Source organism: Podarcis cretensis (assembly GCF_951804945.1).
Source record: "Podarcis cretensis genome assembly, chromosome: 14".
Lineage (NCBI taxonomy): Eukaryota > Metazoa > Chordata > Lepidosauria > Squamata > Lacertidae > Podarcis > Podarcis cretensis.
Window position 1 is genome coordinate 54788432 of NC_137183.1, and position 15871 is coordinate 54804302.

The window sequence follows — 15871 nt, forward strand, 5'->3', positions numbered from 1 at the left end:
TTCTGGATTCACTCAATATCTGTCAGAAATTCTACTTTTCCCACATAAATTTTGATGTATTCCTTAAAGTTAGCCCACTCCTTATTCACTTTTTGTACCATATCTCCTCTTATCCTCCCTGTTAGTTTGGCAATATGGAAGTATTCCATCATTTTAGATAACCAGTCTGTTTTACTTGGGACGCTGCTGCTTTTCCAATTTCTGGCAATCAATAACCTTGCCGTCGTAATTGCATACATAAATATTGCTCTGACCGTTCTGTTTATCTCCTCTGACATGATACCTAGGAGAAAGGATTCTGGGTTTTTTTCAAATGAAAACCTAAACATCTTTTTCAGTTCATTATAGATATTTTCCCAGAATCCCACTATCTCTTTGCACTCCCACCACATATGTAGAAAGGTTCCTGCCCCGTTGTTGCATCTCCAACAAACATCACTACAGTTTTTGTTACAGAATTGTACAGAATTGTCCATCTAGTCCAACCCCTGCAATGTGTGCCATTTGCACAGGAGGGCAATCCAGCTGCTGTGGTCTCATCCGGCAGGGATGCTCTTAACAGATATTTGGGGCAGAGCAGCTGGATCCTCAGCCCTTCCCTCCAAGATCCGACCCAATACGGTTTCTGGTTTGGAATTCCTGTGTCGCTGTGAATACGGCCGACAAACATCCTGCGCTGCGGGGGGAGACCAGAGGATCCTGTGGCCGTTCAAGGCTCCAGTCTGCCCCTTCTCTGCAAGTCTCCCTTCCCACAGCTTCCTCCAGCCCTTTCAGGAACTGGTAAAGACAAGTTAAGTGTCTTATCTCTCCCTTTTCTTAATTGCCGCTCTTGCGTGGATACCAGACGGGAAATCACCCGACTTCTCTTGAGGCTCCGCTTGACCTTGGCAAGACGGGTAATTAAAAGTCTGACTCTGCCGTTATCGGCAGATGCGCTCCAACTTGGAGAGGCATCACAGGGAAATAAAAACAATGCTCTTCTGGCTCTGGAGGAGGTCTGTAGGGGAAGAGGGCTGCAGGCTGAGTCCCCAGAAACTGCAGGCAAGGGGGAGGGGTGTCCCCAGCCCCCCCCCAAACAGTGGAGAGAGCCGCTGCCAGTCTCTAGACAATACTATTTATCAATTACCGTATTTTTCGCCCCATAGGATGCACCGCCCTATAGGACGCACCTAGTTTTTTTTGGGGGGGGGGGAAATAAAGAAAAAAATTTATTTCCCCCCCAGGCACGGGGCTGGCGCAGGGGAAGCCCGAGCTTCCCCCGACCCCAGCCCCCAGAAGAGCCTGCTATCCGCAAGCCTAGGGAGCCGCGCCGGTCTCCCCAGGATTGCGGACAGCTGTGCGAAGCCCGGGCGCGCTGAGGCTTCCCAATGCAGGCAGCTCTGCGCGACCCGACGGAGGCCGGCGCTGCTTGGCGCTGGGCTCCGGAGTGATGCGCACAGCTGCACGGACCCGGGAGGGCAGGCAGCTCTGCGCAACCCTCCAGAGGCCGGCGCGGCTTGGCGCCGGGCTCCGGAGCGTCGCGCAGAGCTACGCGGAGCCCGGGAGCGCAGGCAGCTCTGCGCAACCCTCCGGAGGCCAGCGCGGCTTGGCGCCGGGCTCCGGAGGGTCGCGCAAAGCTGCGCAGACCCCGGGAGGACAGGCAGCTCTGCGCGACCCTTCGGAGGCCGGCGCGGCTTGGCGCCGGGCTCTGGAGGGTCGCGCAAAGCTGTGCGGACCCCGGGAGGGCAGGCAGCTCTCCGCCACCCTTCAGAGGCCGGCGCGGCTTGGCGCTGGGCTCCGGAGCGTCGCGCAGAGCTGCGTGGAGCCCGGGAGCGCAGGCAGCTCTGCGCGACCCTTCGGAGGCCGGCGCGGCTTGGCACCGGGCTCTGGAGGGTTGCACAGAGCTTCCTGAAGCCTGGAGAGCGAGAGCCTCTCGCTCCCCGGGCTTCAGTGAAAGCCTGTATTCGCCCCATAGGACGCACCCGCATTTCCCCTTCATTTTTGGAGGGGAAAAGTGCGTCCTATAGGGCGAAAAATACGGTATTATTTTTATTTGTTGCATTATTCTATCCCACCTTTCCTTCTAAGGAGCTCATGGTGGAGTACCTCCTTCTCCCCCTCATTTTATTTCCACAACAACCCTGCGAGGTAGGTTAGGCTGAGAGGCAGCAACCCAGCCACCAAGGTCACACCCGGTGAGCTTCGTGACTGAGCAGGAATTCGAACCCTGGTCTCTCGCAGGGCCTAATCCAACACTCTAACCACTACACCACACTGCTAGATAGGGCAAAGGTCTGACACCTCCCTGTGTGCATTAAAAAAATCTTTTAATTTCCTTGGAGGAACCCCACCCCCACCCCAAGAAAACCCCGACACATTTATACTAACTAGTGAATCACTTAAGAGGAACGTGTTTTGCAGATGTGCTCCTGTGGCGTGCTAGAAGGGAGCACAGCCTTTTGGAAGTTGTTAGGAAACTTTGGCAGATCACGGCTGAAACAGCTGCTTGGGCATGAATCTCCCTTTGTCTGGGGGGCAGAAGCATTGAAGCCGCTCTGGCTGGCAGCTGGAGAGACCCCCGAGGAACCTCTCGCTTTTCAGACTCCATTGAGGAAGAATGGCTAGTTGGGAAAGGAGAGAAAGAAACGGACATGGCAAATAGAATAGCCAGCCCTTCATTGCAGGCTGGAGCCTCATCTGCTGCAGCAGCACAGAATGTGACTCTGGCTGTGCCAATGCAACTTTAATTTTCCCATCTCACAAGTAGCTTTATGCCAATTATTATTATCATTATTATTATTAATTTTATTATTTATACCCCGCCCATCTGGCTGGGTTTCCCCAGCCACTTTGGGTGGCTTCCAACAAAAGATTAAAATTGCATTAAAACATCAGTCATTAAAAACTTCCCTAAACAGGGCTGCTTTCAAATGTCTTCTAAAAGTCAGATAGTTGTTTATTTCCTTGACATCTGGTGGGAGGGCGTTCCACAGGGCGGGTGCCACCACCAAGAAGGCCTTTTGCCTGCGCTTTCCATCACCCGCTCCCCGGCCATTTTTGCTCACAGGTGCCAGGAACTGTACCAGGGGCCTTTCTGTATGAAGCGTAAGCTAGTGTTGCCCTCCCCTCACTAACATGAGATAGTATTTCTGCTTTTGTTAAAACCAAGCTGCTAGTCATCATGGTATTTCTGAAAGGCATTGAGCAGCACCTACATTGGAAGCTGGAACAGTCAGATATTTGGGACTTGGGATGTGGTGCCTCTGCCCTTCTGTGACAAGTGAAATAAGAAATAATTTGCAGATGTTCCTAAATGTATAAGAGCCTCAGAATCCGATGCTTCTCGGTATGAATTTCTTGAAGTGTCTGAGGCACACAGGGTGGCAGGGAGTTGGCGTGTCAAGGTTTTCTGTCTGTCTTCCTGCTGGTTTTCTGGTGCTCCAAAGGCAGCGACAGGAAATGCGTCTCCCGTCCTCATGGAAAGGTGGATGGTGCAAACACAGGCTGGAGGTGCTGCGAAATGTCTGATGTGCAAAATTGGTTTGCCAGGGCAAGGAAGGAAGGAAGGGAGGGAGTGAAGCTGTATGGACAATTGGGATGCTGTTGTGTAAGGGAAATGGAGGAGAAACTTGGGAGCGAGTGTTTCTTCTTAATTGTGTTTTATATCGTTATTAAATTTGTATACCACCCTGTACCCCTAAATTTTGGGGCAATTCGCAATGTAAAATTACAATTTGAAAAAGACAAAGTACAAGGTGTGACCAGAAGTCAGACAGTGAGAAATGTTCGGACATACAATTGGCATCGGAAACCCACAAAATGCTCACAGTTGTGTAGGGAAATGAAGCTGTAACTCGAAAGGCCGTGCGTGTGTCAGTGGTATAAGCGTTTCTGTGAAGGGCAGCAAACCATCAAAGACGACTCTCAATCTGGCAGAACGTCAACGAGCAGAACAGCAGCAAATGTCGACAGAGTTTCTGAGTTATTGACGCGGGATCGGCGTTTGTCCGTCTGAATGATAGCGGAAGAAATGCATATTCCACGTGAAATCATTACTGAGGTTACTGAGTTGTCCTACCCTCCATATTCTCCCAATCTGGCCCCACCGGATTTCTTTTCCAAAACTGAAATCAGCACTGAAAGGGCACAGATTTTTCCAACATTTCACACATCCAAGCTGCTATGACGAAGGAACTGAAAGCAGTATGAAAAGAGGTTCCAACAGTTCTACGAACGTTGTCAACGGTGCATTGTATCAGAGGGAGCCTGCTTTGAAGGCCTGTAAGGGACCCGGGGGGCGCTGTGGTCTAAACCACTGAGCCTAGGGATTGCTGATCAGAAGGTCGGTAGTTCAAATCCCCGCGACAGGGTGAGCTCCCATTGCTCAGTCCCTGCTCCTGCCAACCTAGCAGTTCGAAAGCACGCCAAAGTGCAAGTAGATAAATAGGTACCGTTCCGGCGGGAAGGTAAAACGGCGTTTCCATGCACTACTCTGGTTCGCCAGAAGTGGCTTAGTCATGCTGGCCACATGACCCAGAAAAACTGCGGAAGTGGACAAACGCCGGTTCCCTTGGCCTGTAAAGCGAGACAAGCGCCACAACTCCAGAGTAGTCCGTGACTGGACCTAATGGTCAGGGGTCCCTTTACCTTTACCTAAGGCGTGTATGTTAGAATATTTCTCACTGTCCGATTTCTATGACCATTCACCGAACTTTCCGGTCATACCTTGTACATAATAAAAATTAGAACAAAAACACCACCAGGCTTAGGTTTGCCTGCTGGCAAAATGCTGGGGTTTGAGGCAGCTGGGCTGCATTAGCCATGAAGCTAAGCCTTCAAAGAACCCTGCAGGATGAGGTCCATCTAGTCCAGCCTCATGTCCTCCCATTGGCCAGCCAGATGCCCCCAAAGGGAAGCAAACTTGCTCTCTCTGCTATTCTAAGGTAGACCTGCCCTGTCCATGGAGGTTCTGCATAAGAATCATAAGGAATTTAGAGAAGCCCTGCAGCAGCTCGATCAGGCCAAAGTGGGGTGGGGGAAGCCGGCAGTGCAGACTTGCTGGTCCATGGAAGGCCGGCAAGCCAGCAGAGTCAGGGTTTTGCCTGATTTTTTGACCCTCCTGCACAGTTTCAAGTTTCAGCCTCCTTCGAAAGAAGGCTCGCTGCAGTTCTGGCAGCATTCCTTTCCAATGAATCCATGTAACCCAACTCCCCAGCTGGCTTTTGGGGCAGGGGCTCGGGAAATTCTTGGCGAGTCCCGAAGACTTTCTCTCTGCCGCCCCACTCCCGAGTCCTATTTCTCAGCTACTCGCTAAAGTGGCACATCCCTTAAAATCTTGGTTGCAAAAACTTCTTCCCTAAACAGCACTAAACGGAAAAATCTTTAGTACCTTTTTCCGTCCTATCTATTGCTAGGGAAATTGTTTTTACCAATAATGATATTCATGGCATTCATATCCCTCCTTTTTCTCCCCAAAGAGCTATAGGCAGTATAAAGAGGAGAATGTCATTTTCAATGGTGAAAATGGGAAGCCATTCGAAAATGGAAACAATTGATTCTGGGTTTTTGGCATTCGGGTCCCGAAATGTTCGGCTTCCAAGATGCTCGAAAAAGGAGGTTCCACCGTACCTGGCAGGGTTGCAAAGCAGTTCATAAGGAGGCGAGCCAAAGGTTTAGGCTGGAGGATTTGTGAGTGGCCCAGGGCCTTCCCCCTGGCCAGCCAGCCAGCCCCCACCAAGGCCTCAGGGGTGTCTGCCTTGACTATGGAGTTGGGAGCAAGGAATTGCAGTCTGTTTTTCTGTAGGGAGAGTGAAGAGGGAGTTTTCAGGGCCCTTTGCCTGGGCGAGGCTCCCTCTGAAAGTCTTTGGGTCTCTGCTCTGGCAGATATAAAACGAGGCAGAAATATATCCTCAAAGCACTTAGCAATTCTGTGAACCCTTGGTCATTGAAGGGAGCTGCCAGACCTGTGGTCTGCTGAGCTCTCTGCAGATATATTTGCAAAAAAAAAAAAAGAAGGTTCCCTTGCGCTTTCGTTTTCTCAGAGGTTATGTGACCGTCCTAGAGTAAAGTGTGTGTGTGTGTGTGTGTGTGTGTGTGTGTGGAACAACACAATGCCAGTTGTCTGAGAATCTGGCATCTCTGGGTGGTACCGGCTTGGTGGATAAATGGCCATATGCCAAATTGGTCTATGGGATGGCCAGTATGACAGGCAGTAAATACAAACCTTGAAAGGAGCAGAAAAATAAACGATCTTCTTGCATGTGGGTGAACATCGGAAGCTGCTCTGCCTAGCTCCATGTTTTCTCCGCCAAGGAGGTGCAGCAGAGGGGCTTCTGGATTATGTTGCACTACAACTCCCATCAGGCCTAGCTGCCAGCATGACCAACGGTCAGGGGTGATGATAGGAGTTGCAGTCCATATGGATGGCCACCGGGTCCCCAGCCCTGGTCTCCCATGGTGGGCTGGTTTGGGGAAGAGAGTCTTCCGCAGCCCTACCTGGAGACACCAGGGCTGCTTGCAGGGCAGACGCTCAGCTGCGGCCCTTTCTATCCGGTGGGTGCTGCTAACAGCTCAGCCCAGCCATAGCAGCTTTGCCGCTTCATACAAACCAATAGTCAAGGATGGAGACTTGTTGAGTCAGTGATATTGTCCTCCTCTTCTCTTGCTGGAACAGAGAGGAGCAACCTTCCCATTCCTTAAAGCTGCCTTTTATTCCCAACGCAACCCAGCAGCTGCCTTTGTGCTGTGGAAACGGCTCAGGTCTTCTTCTTCTCCCCCCCCCCCCATTGCAGCTGTCTTCCCTTTCCCAAAGCTGTTCTTGGCCGCCTCTCTCCTGCATCCCAGATTATCCCCAGAAGGGAGATCTCCTTACTCCCCTCTCCTTCCCCCTTAGATGAGCCTGCCAGGGGCCCATCTAATCCAGCCTCCCCTTCTCTCAGGGGCCAACCAGATGCTATTTAGGAAACCCACAAGGCAGGTTTTGAGCGCATGAGCAGCGCACTCTCCTCCTGGGGTTTCCACAACTGAGATTCAGAAGCATCGCTTCCTCCACCTGTGGAGCCAGGGCAGAGATATCCTGGCCAGTAGCCACCAATAGCCCTCTCATCCTCCATGCATTTGTCTAATCTTCTTCTAAAGCCATCCAAGTTGGTGTCCATCATGTGGGAGGGAGTTCCACAGTCTAACTCTGCACTGCATGAAGAAGGGCTTTATCAGCCCTGAAGCTTTGTTGGGTGTCCCCGAGTTAGAGTGTTAGGAGGGAGGGAGGAAAATATCACTTTCTCGGTGCCGTGCATCAATGTACACTCATACCTTGGGTCACAGACACTTCAGGTTGGGTTTTTTCGGGTTACAGACCGCCGAAACCTGGAAGTACCGGAACGGGTTACTTCTGGGTTTCGGTGGCCACGCATGCGCAGAAGCACTAAAATCACGCTTTGCACATGTGCAGAAGTGCTGAATCGCAACCCACGGGTTGCAAACGTGCGTCCTGCACGGATCACGTTCACAACCCGAGTGCCCACTGTATAAAGTTCTTCCATGTCACCTCATTCTTGCCTTTTCTCTAAATTATAAAATGCTTCAAATTTCACGGGGAATTTGCCAGCAGGGGCACTTAGGAAATATTCAGCCATTCACCTGATTGGTGAAGCAAAATGATTGGAATCTGGCCATGGTTTTTAATATGATTTGCAAAAAATGGGCCCCTCCTGGCCATGACGGCATTTTCAGTTTTGAGAAATCTCTCTGCTGTGCCCCAGGCTTCTAGCATGTGCCTTTTAGAAAGACAAGCCCCTTTGCTGCCCCCTCGCTTGAGAAGGCAAGCTCAGGCGCATCTGCCTTAAGGGGCCGGGGGTCCCCATCTCAGAAGAACTTTGCCGTGGCCTCAACCGCAGACCTCCCTGAGCGAGCCTTGCAAATAAGAACTAGCTGCAAGCGTGAGGGGGGCTGGGAGGGGCGGGATAGGCACCCTGCTAGGGCGAAACATGTTTCTTTTCTGAATTGATAGTAATTATTCCCAAATTTGCACCTCTTATGTGCAAATTAGAAGATGCGAATCTGTTTGCTCTTTTTGTCTAAGTGGCCACCCAGTGAAATCTAGGGACATAATTCTCCTGGCTTTGCTGGCAGAGAGATGCAGAGCAGATGACCAGCTTTGCCCAGGTGGTGTCCAAAGGGAGGCTTTTGTTTCCTTCCCCATCTCTGCAATGGGCATCGTTTTCAGCAGTGATGCTTTTTTGGAAGCCCTTTTGGAAAAAGCTCCCCCCCCCCCCCCCGGTCCGGGTTGGTCCGGGTTGCATGGAGCCCCTGACAGCGCAGTCTCCTCGACCCCCACATCCCATTTACATGAGACACCCGGCAGAACCGGCCTCCCCCCCTCCCTTCTACATGACTTTTGCATTCTTTGACTGGCCTATTCAGCTTGGAAATTCCAGCTCCCAGATGTGAATGAGCCCCAGCTGTGGAGAGGAACTTGAAAGGCAGCTTGGGGCTGCCTTGGGGGATGGGAGAGGAGCTCAGGTCCACAGGATGGGGGGCCACATGCAGACACAGAGGGGGGGACTGCGGTCTGTGCAGCCCCAGGGAGAGCAGATTTGGGGGGCCTCCAGCTGTTCTGGTTGAGAGTGGATTCTCCCATATGGCAGATGAAAAGGTTCCTACGTTCTTTAGGGTTGCCAGACCTCCAGCTCTGACCTGAAGTCTGCAGGTGTGTGAGAAAGCCCTTAATAAGAATTTAAAAATCGCCAAGAAGACTGCATTGCAGCTTGCAAGCCTTCAGAACAGGAGCTGGCTGCAAATTCTAGCGCAGAGTCATAGATTCAGAGTTGGAAGGGCCCCTTTATCACCTAGTCTAACCCAGGCACCCCCAACCTTCAGCCCTCCAGATGTTTTGGACTGCAATTCCCATCATCCCTGACCACTGGTCCTGTTAGCTCGGGATTATGGGAGTTGTAGGCCAAAACATCTGGAGGGCCAGGGTTGGGGGTGCTTGTTCTAACCCCTTGCAATGCAGGAATCGCAGCACTCAGCAAGATCTGCGCTCCTCTGCTTCCTTCTCCCAATTAACCTCCGTCTCCAGGGTCTGTCCTGTGACATCACTTGGGGCCACTCCTAGGTATCAGGTTTGGGCCCGAAAATCTCAGGGGCTAGAATGCCCTAGCAACCCTACACCGTAGACGCCATTTCTTTCAGGATTGCATTCTCAGCCACAAAACGGATTTTCACAGTTGCTGTCCTGTTCCGTTGCTTTCAAAATGAGGCTCGGGACTTTCAGTGTCTTGTGTGAAACTTTGTGGTTTTGCTGACTTCCATGTTGAAAAATGCCAAAGCATCAGGATGGCTCCCAAATTAATTCCAGGCATGTGTTTGTGGAGGTGCGGTGGTTCAGTGTGGGAATGATGCAAAGAACCAATGTGGCGTTTGGCCTGATGGGAATCTGTGTCACCAGTGACTAACAGCAAGGAATGCGAGAGAACTGGATCCTGCGCTTGAAAGCTCCAGGGCCAGTGGAATCCGAGAAGGCTCTACAGCAGGGGCTGCCAGCATGGCGCCCAGGGGCACACTGCTACCCCTGACCCTTGAACAACCCCCACCCCTTGGCCAGGTGGGGGGTTTGCCTTTTTCCTCACTCAGAAATCCCAGGGGCCCCAAGAAGGCTGGTTCCTGTGGGAGGGAGTTCCGCAGTTTTAACCATGTGCTGAATTTTCCAACGCTCGTCTTCACTGCATGTGCTCCAGAACGGGGTGTTTGCATTGCAACTCTGGAGGTGGAGACTTGCCCAGCTCTGGAAAGCTGTTTTATTTCTCTCTCTCTCTTTTGCTTTTTTTGGAGCCTGCATCTGCTGACGAAGCAAATTTTGCCTTGGCTTCCTCTCTCCTGGGAGCCCTCCTTGTTATGTCTAGCTCTCGCAGCAAACAAGAACCTCCAGGGCTACTACTCCTGACTGTGCCAAGGACTTGAATTTTTGGAAAGCCAGAGGTAGCTGCTGCCTGAAGTCCCACGCTCTGGGATGGGGGCCCCTCTAGGCCGGGGTCTTCATTTTTATGTCTCTTTTGATTTCGAGGCCCCTGGAGCTCCCAGACCAGGTCTTCTCTGAGTCAGCTTGGCTGCAAACACAGCCCAAAGTGGGTGGTGAGGGAACGTTGAAAATAACGGCTGAGGTTTCGTTTTGCAAGGCATCCTTAAGGCGGCTCCAGGCTCCTCTGAAATCCTCTTTACAGCAAGCTATAGTTGCGCCTGAGTGTGCCACAATTCGGAAGCAAGTGTGCACAGTTCTACTTAGTACATGAAGCAGAGTACAGGGATCTGGGCCTCCCAATATGTTTCACGGTTGACGGAGGCCATTTCTCTCTCTCTTTCTGTCTTACTCCCTTCCCTCCTTTCTTAGGAATGGACCTTTCTGCCAATCAGGATGAGGAGAGCGATCAGGAAACCTTCCAACTGGAAATCAACAAAGATACTAAGAAATGCACCTTCCGGACCTATACTGGGAAATACTGGACCCTGACCTCCAATGGGGGGGTGCAATCCACTGCCTCCACTAAGTGAGTCCTCTTTTAGGCAAATGTGTCTGAATGAGCTTTTGGGGCATCCTTGTCATCCTGTGAATAGTTTAGAATAAGAGATTTTTCGGGGGTTTTAAAGGTTGCTGGTTTTTTTATTTAACTTATCGAGTGCCATAATTTCTATACCCCATTTCTTTTTAAAAAAGAAAATAAATTGTAGTGGTGAACAACACAAAATCAACCACAACATTATGTCAATAAAACAAATATGGAATGCATCATAAATCCATAGAGGAGAGTAGGGCATCAACAGAACTGGATCACTCTTCCAGGAAAGACTGACTGAGCAGGTGAATTTCAAGCAATACGGTAGGTTCCTGTCTGGTGTTTGCTGGAAGCGCATTCGAAGGAGGCGGGTGCCACCACACTAAAAGCCCTGGTCTCAATGAGCATAAGACAAACCACGGGACAAGGAGGGCCTTTGAATTCAATCCCTTTCCCAGTTTATGAATAGGGAATGTGGGGGTCTCTCTCTCTCTCTCTCTCTCTCTCTCTCTCTCTCTCTCTCTCTCTCTCACACACACACACACACACACACACACACACAGTCTTGTGGCACCTTAGAAAATTATCATCCTTATGGCATAATCTTTTCTTGATTACAGTCTACTTAATCAAATGCAAGTAAACAAAAGCAAAGTCCATGAAAGCTTATGCCATAATAAGTTAGTATTTGAAGATGCCACAAAACTCTCTTGCTGGTGTCGCTGCGAGAGACTAATGAGGGATACCTCTCTGGAAAGAGAAATCTAAGCTTCCTTAAAATTTTCACCTGAGTCTGAAAACCTGATCACCAGGGAAGATCCAGGTGGCTTGTAAAATTCCAGCTGCTGCCATACAATGCTGTCATGCCCGTGTGCCGGCCAACCACTTGCTTTCCTCTGTGTGGATCAAGGCCGGCTGCATATTGCTGCACAAAGCGCAGGGGGCCCCACTTCTCCCTGTGGGAATGTTCAGGGAGAGGATATATTGTTTATTAATATCCTTCCTAACTTGCGCTAGCAAGTTCCTTTACTTAGAGTTTTACTTTGCCCTTTTCAACGCACGGCGGGTAGCTGGTTGCAGGCTCGTGTAAGCTTCTCACTGTTAGGTTCCTAGTAAGTTCCCTGATATCTCTCTTAAAATAAACACGCCACAATCTTGTGTAAAGTATATAAAAGATTTTACTCACATCAGATCATAGTTGGATCCCTGAAGGCAGACTTAGTTACAAAGTATATCCATAACAAAATAAAAGAAAAAAAAATTCCTTCCAGTAGCACCTTAAAGACCAACTAAGTTAGTTCTAGGTATGAGCTTTCGTGTGCATGCACACTTCTTCAGATACACAGTGTGCATGCACACGAAAGCTCATACCTAGAACTAACTTAGTTGGTCTTTAAGGTGCTACTGGAAGGAATTTTTTTTCTTTTATTTTGTTTTGACTATGACAGACCAACACGGCTACCTATCTGTAAAAGTATATCCATGTGGATCTGTCCCATGTGGGGATTATCCCAGTGCATCTCTAGCTAAAAAGCTGCTCCAACGACTAGGAAGTCAAAGAGAGAGATAGTTCTGCTTGCCTTGTCCCTTTTGTTACCTGCACAGGTAAGGTCACGCCCACCTCTGGTCACATGCAAGAGGAAGGATGCTCCAGGCCAGGAGGAAACAGGAAGTTTTCGACTGGCTGGACCAAACATTCCCCCGCATCTCCACTCTAGGAAAACTAGGAATATGCTACTTACGTATGACACCCCACACTCCCTGTATGGAAAGCGAACCCCAGAGCAGCTGAGTCAGGGGCTCCAAGCTGTGTGCATACCCTTCCCCACCCCAAAAGAATAAAACCTTAGTGGCCGGGCTGTTGCTTCTCACGCTCATGCGCTCTCTCTGCCACAGCAGGAATGCCAACTGTTACTTCGACATCGAGTGGTGCGATCGGCGCATCACCCTGAAAGCGGCAAACGGCAAATATGTCACAGCGAAGAAGAACGGGCAGCTGGCCGCCACGGTGGAGATAGCCAGTAAGGATTCTTTGGCTATGGAAGTGGGGGGAGCTGGGGGGGGGCTTAGGTCCATGGGATGCCCAGACAGACAAGACCTTATTGCCCTATACCAGAGATGGGGAGCCTGCAGGACTCCTCCAACTGAGGCTGGATCCCCACCACCCCATCATCCCTGACCATTCACCCATTCCCAATTCCTATATAAGAATCCAATGTCTCTATTCAGACCAGGTCTCTTCATGGTTTTAAGTTTGGTAATAAGTTGCAATACCTGGAGCCGAGGAGGTTGGGGGCCCAGCAGTAAGAGCCCCCACCTACAGGTGCCCCTCCCCTGCCTCAAACCACAGTCCTTTGAAACAGATGAGGTTCACCATGCATGCTCTCCCTGAAAAGCTACAACCTCTGCCATCTTCTGGCTGAGTATTACTATTTTTAAAAAGCTTGTATCAAATCAAGCCTGCAATAAACCCAGATGCCAACTTTACTGCCACATACACCCGGATGCGGGTGGCACTGTGGGTTAAACCACAGAGCCTAGGGCTTGCCAATCAGAAGGTCGGCGGTTCTAATCCCCGCGATGGGGTGAGCTCCTATTGCTCGGTCCCTGCTCCTGCCCACCTAGCAGTTCAAAAACAAGTGCAAGTAGATAAACAGGTACCGCTCCGGCGGGAAGGTAAACGGAGTTTCCATGCGCTGCTCTGGTTTCGCCAGAAGCGGCTTAGTCATGCTGGCCACATGACCCGGAAGCTGTACGCCAGCTCCCTTGGCCAGTAAAGCGAGATGAGCGTCGCAACCTCAGAGTCATCTGCAACTGGACCTAACAGTCAGGGGTCCCTTTACCTTTACACCCGGACAACACCATTACTGGCCCCAACAACATCAAACATGCCATCTCAGGACTATTTAATTGCTTATCTTCTAACATTGTGTATGCCATCAAATGCCAACAGTGCCCTTCAGCTCTCTCTATTGGACAAACAGGCCCAACCCTACGCCAAAGGATAAATGGACATAAATCTGACATTAGGAATCACAAGACAGAGAAACCAGTAGGAGAAGACTTCAATCTCCCAGGACATTCTATACAAGATCTCAAAGCAGCTGTCTTATTACAAAAGAATTTCAGAAATAGAGAAAAAGAGAAATTGCTGAATTGCAACTTATTACCAAACTTAAAACCATGGAGAGACCTGGTCTGAATAGAGACACTGGATTCTTATCTCATTATACATGATTAAGCTATTTTTGGCCATCTCATCCCTTGCTTTTTCCTGTAAGACCAATTGCAGTCGTCAACGGGTTTACCACACCTATCAGCCAATCACCCATCTCCCACCACGCTTCTGAGTAATCCCCCTCCCCACCCTCTCACTATATAGAAGGGTCCGGTGACTTCTGTTTCAGTGTATCTGAAGTGTGCATGCACACAAAAGTTCATACCAAGAACAAACTTAGTTGGTCTCTAAGGTGCTGCAGGAAGGAATTATTTTTATTTTGTATTAATCAAATCTTTAATACAGTCATAGACCTGCATACATAGAGGGGGGTGGTACAATCATTTAGAAACTGTAAAACATTTTGGAAAGCTCAAAAGTATTAAAATAGAAGGTATATCTAAAAGACTATAAGAATCTAAAAGAAGGGTTAGGAACATTAAACGGATATGAAAGAGGACAAAAGGCTAGTATATAAAAGACGAAAACTATCAATTTAGAGAGCACTCTGATGTGAGTGTTCATTAAATCTAATTTGTGGCACAGGTCATCATCTGTCGGATCTTGAGCGCTGCTGTGCAGAATCCAGAAACCTATGTTGTAGCAGGATTGGTATCTGACAGCAAGCAGGGAGATATAAAATTGTCCTGTGCGCCCTGGGTACTAAGAGTCGTGGGGAGATGAGGCTAATACGAATATGAAAAGCTTGTATACAGTGGACGCTCCAGTTGCGAACGTGAACCATGTGGGATACACGTTTGCAACCCGTAGCGTTCGCAACCCATGTATGCGCACGCACGGGTTGCGATTCAGCGCATCTGCACATGTGCAAAGTGTGATTTAGCGCTTCTGCACATACGCAACCGCTGAAACCCAGAAGTAACCCGTTCCAGTACTTCCGGGTTTTGGCAGTCCATAACCTGAAAAAATGCAACCTGAAGCGGCTGTAAACCAAGGTATGACTGTATTTCTATCCGCAAAAGTATCGAGGCTGTGTGTGGTGATTAAAAAGCCAGAGTAAAAATGGTGTCGTACAGTAAGCGGGGAATTTCTGAGCAGCAGAATCAAAGGCCAGGAAATGCCCCGAGAAAGAAGAATGCCTTCTTCTTTTTAATCGCTTGCAAAACTTAAGAGGGGAAGTGCTTCCTTGGCATAACTGAATCCCGTTTTCCTGAGTCTTCTTCCTTCCTTTGAGACAGTACCAGAGTCTGACTGAGCCCAGCCAAGAGCGTCCGCCTGGTCTAGGACTGCTCTGGCCTCTGCAAGAGTTGGCCTTCCCCAACTGGTACTCTGCAGCTGTTTGGGGACTACAGATCCCATCAGCGCCTGCCAGCATAGCCCTGCTCCCCATCATGGCTGTTAAGGAGGGGGCTGCTGCTTAGAAGGAAGGTAACCACCCTCTGGACTTCCCTCGAAAGAGAGCCTCTGAGGGTCAAAGCGTCTGGGTAGGATCTCATGGGAAAAGGTATATTGAGGCCCCAAGCTATGCAAGGCCTTGGAGGTGAAAACCGAGCGCTCAAAAGCAGTGCAATGCCCTCCGTCAAGTCTCATTCCTGCCAGGAGCTGGGCCTCTGAATTCTGCACCAGCTGAAGTTTCCCAACAGTCTCTATAGAGTCGTAAGGGACCCTGCGGGTCATCTAGCCCAACCCGCCCTGCAGTGTAGAAATCGCAACTAAAGCATTCCTGAAAGAGGAGCATCCAGCCTCTGCTTAAGAACCTCCAACAAAGGAGAGTTCGCCACTGTCCAAGATCTTTTGCCGCCAGGAAGTCCTTCCTGCTGTTTAATTGGAATCTCATTGGCCTGCAATTCGAACCCGTCTCCCGGCCCATGACCCTCCTTCTGTCTCTTCCCTGACGGACAGGTGAGACGGAACACTTCCTCATGAAGCTGATCAACCGGCCCATCATCGTTCTGCGGGGGGAGCATGGCTTCATCGGCTGCCGGAAAGTGACAGGAACCCTGGATTCCAACCGCTCCTCCTACGACGTCTTCCAGCTGGAGTTCAACGACGGGGCCTACAACATCAAAGGTAGGGAACTCCTCCTTGGGGTGAGGGGCTTGGCTTTGGTTCTGCTAGCCCAGGGTTTCCCAAACGTGGGCCTCCAGCTGCTTGTGGACTACAA

General features: G+C 50.1%; 1 protein-coding gene across 2 annotated transcripts in view; it reads left to right on the plus strand.

Moving 5' to 3' along the window:
- FSCN1 (fascin actin-bundling protein 1) overlaps positions 1-15871 on the plus strand; it is a 44217-nt gene that overhangs the window by 24797 nt on the left and 3549 nt on the right. Inside the window, exons 2-4 of one of the 2 annotated variants that reach the window (XM_079953882.1) lie at positions 10367-10523; positions 12426-12550; positions 15610-15777. In XM_079953882.1, the coding sequence (XP_079810008.1) occupies positions 10367-10523; positions 12426-12550; positions 15610-15777 (450 nt within the window). The remainder of the gene's footprint in view (positions 1-10366; positions 10524-12425; positions 12551-15609; positions 15778-15871) is intronic. The other variant, XM_079953883.1, reaches the window with a different exon arrangement.